The 6195-nt window shown below is 41.6% G+C and overlaps 1 protein-coding gene across 1 annotated transcript; it reads left to right on the top strand.

Annotated features, from left to right (window-relative positions):
• Positions 1 to 276: 276 nt before the first annotated feature.
• Positions 277 to 5903, top strand: LOC139740531 (cartilage acidic protein 1-like). The gene is made up of 7 exons (XM_071651118.1): positions 277 to 605; positions 845 to 1143; positions 1865 to 2062; positions 2657 to 2794; positions 3303 to 3448; positions 4680 to 4902; positions 5464 to 5903. The coding sequence occupies exons 1-7, from the start codon at positions 277 to 279 to the stop codon at positions 5901 to 5903; spliced, it is 1773 nt and encodes a 590-aa protein (XP_071507219.1).
• The last annotated feature ends 292 nt before the right edge of the window (positions 5904 to 6195 follow it).

Here is a 6195-nt window from a genome sequence, read left to right as displayed (position 1 = left end):
TTATAATATGATGATGCATCTATTTTACAAAACTTTAGTAATTATACCTTCTGAACAGTTTGTCTGAAGTTCCTCTAACTTCACTGAAATACACTTTTTTCCTTCAATCACTGAATCAAGCTAGGCATATAAAATTTTGGGAAATTCCCCTTGCCTTAAACTTAATTTTGTAAGCCAAGAGTGGAGTGGATTCCGAGGGTACTTGTAACTGTGATATGCCTATATCTCTTTCTGTGTTCACAGTTTACTCAGCTCAAGAGATTGTGATAATCCAACATGTTGGCTAAAACTCTTCGCACAACCCTTCACTGTGTGACAGGCCTTGTGTCTGTGGCCCTCCTGAGGTCTGCCTTCCAGTCGTCATCGTCTGGTGTCGCCATGGCAGCACAGCCAATCAGATACCGGCACAATGATCACTACCATTACATCTACCCCGAGGAAAGGCCGGGATCTCGCCAAGGTCCATCGGTAGACACGCCCACATCATGGTTTGTCAGCATGAGCGAACAAGTCCTCACGGCCCAGTCGAATCCTACCCAGCTCAATTATGGCATCGCTGTGACTGATGTTGATAATGATGGTGAACTGGAGATTGTTGTTGCTGGGTAAGTAGCCATCCTCAATCCACATCTGTCCATAGCATGGATAAATACTTCCAAACTTTCCATCATGCACTGAAGAGGTCTTGTATCATTTAATTCATTCACTACCTGGCATAGCATTGTCTGGGAATGATTTCATTACTATCCTAGAATGGAACTGAAGAACGTTTGGAGGAATATAAGAAAAACAAGTGTGTTTACAGTACCGGTATGCTATTTTACACAATGTCACTGTTCTGCAGGTTCAATGGACCGAACCTTGTGCTAAAGTACAACCACACCATCAGCCAGCTGGAGAACTTGGCCATCGATGATGCTTCATCTCCCTTCTATGGGCTACGAGATGAGGGGGGTCAGGCCATAGGAGTGTGCGCCTGTGATGTCGACGGCGACGGCAGGGAGGAGATCTACTTTCTCAACACGAACCAGGCCTACTGGGGGACCAAGTCCTACCCAGACAAGCTCTTCAAGTGGAGAAATGGCCGCTATGAAGATATTCTCTCAGATTCTGCAAATGCTGATGTAACCAATGATTTTGCAGGTAAGAGTACTGAGTACATCTTGAGTGCATCTTTATATCTACACTTTTTGGTTTTCTGGAATAGCATGTGACATATATGTGACTGCCCAACTCAAAACCCACAACCCACGTTTGTCGTATCTGGGAGATATCTACCTACTGTCAAAATCTGGTGGCTTAGTACAAAATCGAATCCATATATTAGCAGTTTTTCTTGCCCATATTTTTTTTTTCATTTTTGGACAGGTGCTGCCTTCACTGTGAAATAGAACATAATAACATCAATACCTCTGCACAGCACACTTAGGTGACCCTAATCTTAAGATCGCCATTTCTCCTTTTCTATGAATCTGCATCTCCTAACAGTCTCTTTTTCAATCACTTTTTCAATGGATTGTCCTGTTTTTAATAATCTTTGTGGATAATTCGAATATAAGTTTGGTCTCCTTTTTGGTGTTTTAAGCTGGGTGGTCACATACTAGTATGTGTCAGTATTTCTTCAAATATTTTGTGCCTTTTTTGCTTTTTCACTGTCTGAGTGCGAGACGATAAAAAATCCTGCTTACGAAAGAAAAAAAAATCAAAAGTTACTGAAGACAGTTCAAACAACCCAGTGGTATTATTGTCAGTCTTTGAAATCATCAGAAAGACCACAAGCTTTGATAGTGCAAGAGAGCAAAATGTTACAGTGATACCACTTTTTCATGTATTTACTTGAGTAGCAATCTCATTAATATCCCAGGGCGCTCAGTGGCATGCATTGATCGCAAGGGAACTGGCCGCTACTCCATCTACTTGGCCAATTATGCAAATTACCAGCTGTCTCCACCCGTCGGAGCCTGTGCCATGATCGAGATGAATGAAGCGGAGAGTAACGTGTCGGAGGGAACCATCAAGATCGAGAATGTGGCTAGTCAAGTTGGGGTCCGGAAATTCATTGGTAAGTTGACCAAATTTTTGTGCTTGTGTGCTGACTGCCTGGTCTTTCAGGTCTCCTAAAAACTAGGAGCATTGTGCTAGTTTTTGGAAGTATTATGAATTATCAGTAAAAAAAAAATCAACAACAACAACCTGAGACTGTTGATATTGTCTTGCTTTGCATTGTTTGTTTTCTTCTTTAAAGTGTTCCTCACTTTGTGATGCATGGGAGATGTCCAATTCAGCACCAGGGGCTCATTGCCAAGAACTCTGCACTGAAATGCAATTTGTAAAATAGTAATATCAGTTTGAATTTTGGATGAACAGAAGATGTTGTAAGATTTCATGAGATGAAAAAATAATCAAGATTTCGTCCTCTAGTGTGGGGCATCCCACTTTGAAGTTTATCAGAGCTTGAAAGTGAAACATGATCAGCTTTATAATCATATGTGTTCTCATTTTTCTTTAACTCAGACAACTTTCAAGACAATACCACTACTGAAATATTCCCATGCTCTATTATAAAACATATGTTGCACAACAAAAACATATGATAAAGTCACACATTTGTAAGACTGACATTGAGAGGTGTTTGTAATTTTTTTTTTCCAAACAGGAGGGAGAGGGGTTACAGTTGGACCCATTCTGAATGATGAGGGCAGGTCTGATATCTTTTGTGACAATGAGAGGGGCCCAAACTTCCTGTACAAGAACAATGGACAGGGAGTGTTCACTGAAGTAGCTCAAGAACATGGTGAGTGTACAGAATCTTGAAATTTGCATTGGTTGATTGATTTTCTTGTTCTTGGAAACATTCATCATTCCACTGTCAAACATGACAGGTTATGTCTCATTGCAGTGATAAGACATTAGAAACAAAGAATGGACCACATTGTCTTCTGTATGCACTCATTTACATAATTTGGGACCAGAAGAACCACATCTCAGAAATTTGGGACAGGTTTAACAACATATTCAACAAAAGATTGCAAACTGATAATGTGCATACAACCGATAATATGAGTAGAAGAGATCATTGTAATGTTCTATGTAATTGGTTTTTAATGTCACAAGTTGTGGAAAATGCTTGAGCCCACAACAGTCAACTTTGTAGTATATCAACTTGAAACTATTCAGGTCAACACAATGTCCTGTATAGGCCTACAGGTTAAGCTTCTGTTGTAGGTTTCTGAATGTTGTAAAGGATTGTCGCATGAGAATAGTGTAAGTTATGTCTATTTCTTCCATGGTTTACTCTACAGGTGTGGCAGACCCATACAACAATGGCCGAGGTGTTGCTCTGGCTGACTTCAATGGAGATGGCAAGCTGGACATTGTTTATGGAAACTGGAACGGAGAGCACCGACTTTATCTGCAGCAAGAGAGGCAAGGCAGGAGACGCTTCAAGGTTTGTTTCAATACCAAGATGCAGATCAGCACATATATTTTGGGCCCTAGTAATCACATTCAGTACTAATAGTAGAAAAAAAAATCTGTATGGATGATGTAAAAAAAGAAGTACAGCTACAATCTCTGCATGACCCCACCACATTGAATATGTATTAACGTTAATGCCTGATTGAGTGCATTTCTATGTGGAGTCATGCTCTTAGTTTCATCAAGGAGGTCTGAGAGTTGGAGGTTCAACTGGCTGTAATTATTCAAACAGTTGTCAGATTTCTATTGATGTACAAAAGAATTCCACAGGTGCATTTGTGCCTCTGATGATCGATGTTCGACGCCGCCGTCTTGCTGAGCCATCTGAAGATTCATTTTGAACGTTATCATAATGTTGGCCATATTTTGCTTATTTATTCATTGAATGAAATGAAACTTCACTTAATGATAAAGCATGTAAAACAAAAGTCAATCCTGTCCAGAAATATCATGTGAAAATGTTAAAAACTGTACCATCCTGGAAAGTTGGTTTTATCACTTTTCCGCTTACCGGTAATTTCCATAAATGAAACTAATATGGAATAATCTTCAAGTATAATTCTTTATTGATAGATGTATCAGATTAGTGCCCGGGTATGCCCAGTCGAGTAATTTTCATCTTTATTTCAGCATTTTTTGCTCAATTTCTATTCGCGCATCCTCGTGTCTGCACCACCTACCTTTTATAAGAAGGGATAGCGAAAAGTAATTATCATCGCAAAGACATATCTTCCTTAGAAAGTGGCTGGTGATTATGCACTGAGACATGAGTCAATTGTCTTCCTATCTGCGCGGCAGATCCTGTTTGGCACATGCTTCAAATATTTTTGAGCGGCGGCTTCGAACATCTAGCAAAGGAAATAAGACGGTTGTGACTCCCTTCTCTATAACCTCTTTGGTTTCATTCAGTGCAAAAGGTATACATGTAAAGAACACCAAGGCAATAGTACATACATTCTATGGTGTGATTGATGATGTTTTGGGTTTATCGTATATCCCATGGGTAGAGACAAATATGTTACTTTTGTTTTTTTAGTGTACATAATATCACCTGTCATAATATGAAGTGTGTATTTCAGTATGAAGTCTTGGAGGCATATGCCATACTTGAGCTATAAATGTATCTTGAAGACAATCATAACTGGATTTGATGTATTTATTTCTAAAGTAAATCTTTCTGTTGAAAATCTTCCCACCTGTAGGATGCAGCTACCCCGGAATTTGCCAGACCGTCTCCTATCAGGACGGTCATCGCTGCCGACATGGACAACGATGGTGTGATGGAGGTCTTCTTCAACAACATCGCCTACCGTGGCAGGGCCCCTAATAGGCTCTTCAAGGTCAGCCCATCTGAGAACGGGCGGGTGCAGATTGAGCAGCAGACTGAGCTTGGAAAAGCGGTGGAGGAGACTGGGCATGGTACAGGTATGTGTGGCAAGCGCGTTGTAGGAGTTTTCTTAGCAAGCATTTTAAACAGAGCATCAACTTCTTCAAGAATGACTCAGTCATGCTTAGGGCAGGTCCGTTGATCCCTCTCTCATGCAACATACATGATAGCCATTCAAATTGTTGAATACTGTTTTAAAGCATGATCCTCACAGAATTCATGTACAGTTTCAAGTGCCTGTTTACTGAAGTTCATTGGCGGAGCATGAGAACTGTCAATCACCGCTGACCACCAATCACCAATGAAATGCATTTTGAAAGATTTCTCATTTTATGAACTGTCTTTGTAATCTGTACATGCTAAAACACACACTCACACACACACACACACACACACACACACGCACACACACACGCACACACACACACACACACACACACACACACACACACACACACAAAGTCACACTTATGCACTCTAAGACACATATTATATAACACTGCATCGCCTTATTTGAGTATGTATCTACAATGCCTGTCATATATGTGACCTCAGCTTTATCTTCCCCTCACATAATTCAATTCTTTTTTTTTCACCAGGTGGAGCAGTGACAGACTTTGATGGAGATGGACAACTGGAACTCATCCTGGCTCATGGAGAGAGTGCCGAGGAGCCACTCACTGTCTACCGCCCTCGCCAGGGAGCAAACAACAACTGGCTGCGGGTCATGCCCCTGACCCAACAAGGTGCCCCTGCCCGTGGGGCCCTGGTCAAGGTCACATCGGGAGATGGTGTGTCCCAGCTCCGAGTGATCGATGGCGGGTCCGGCTATCTGTGCCAAATGGAACCTGTGGCCCACTTCGGCTTCGGAGACCAAGAGCCGACGCTGACCCTGGAGGTGAAGTGGCCAGACACGGCAACCTTCACCCGTCCACTGAGGGCGGAGGAGAGGAACACCATGATCAGAATCCCACATCCTGGTCAGACAGCAGAGGCTGGCCAACAGGGGTCATCAAATGGCGATCAGCAGAGTCCATGACTAGTCATGGTCATGCTTCAGAGTGGACTCCTACTAATTTGGTCTCTGACTTAATCATATCAGATCAATTACTTCTGTGTACAGGGATTTTCATCCAAATACCTCTGCTGATGCAGCAAAATGCCATTTTCATTTTGTTACTCTTATTCCAATCTTTGCATGTGAAAGTGTGTGGTAACATTTGTACTATGGCGATCATGGCGATACAATGCATAGGGCAGGAAGTTATGTTTCTCCTATTGAATATTACTTGCTCAACAAAGCTGAGAATTCTTCCCATGACCTGGTTATA

This window comes from Diadema antillarum, unplaced genomic scaffold (assembly GCF_040938485.1).
Source record: "Diadema antillarum isolate AM-2024a unplaced genomic scaffold, OU_Dant_1.0 seq00000858_RagTag, whole genome shotgun sequence".
Lineage (NCBI taxonomy): Eukaryota > Metazoa > Echinodermata > Echinoidea > Diadematoida > Diadematidae > Diadema > Diadema antillarum.
Note: the sequence above shows the minus strand (reverse complement) of the source record. Positions and strands in the feature narration are given on the sequence as shown.

Coding starts and splice junctions, on each gene's coding strand:
- LOC139740531 (XM_071651118.1), top strand. CDS start 277: ATGTTGGCTAAAACTCTTCGCACAACCCTTCACTGTGTGACAGGCCTT. Junction 606..844: donor CTGGAGATTGTTGTTGCTGG/GTAAGTAGCCAT, acceptor ACTGTTCTGCAG/GTTCAATGGACCGAACCTTG. Junction 4,903..5,463: donor GGAGACTGGGCATGGTACAG/GTATGTGTGGCA, acceptor TTTTTTCACCAG/GTGGAGCAGTGACAGACTTT.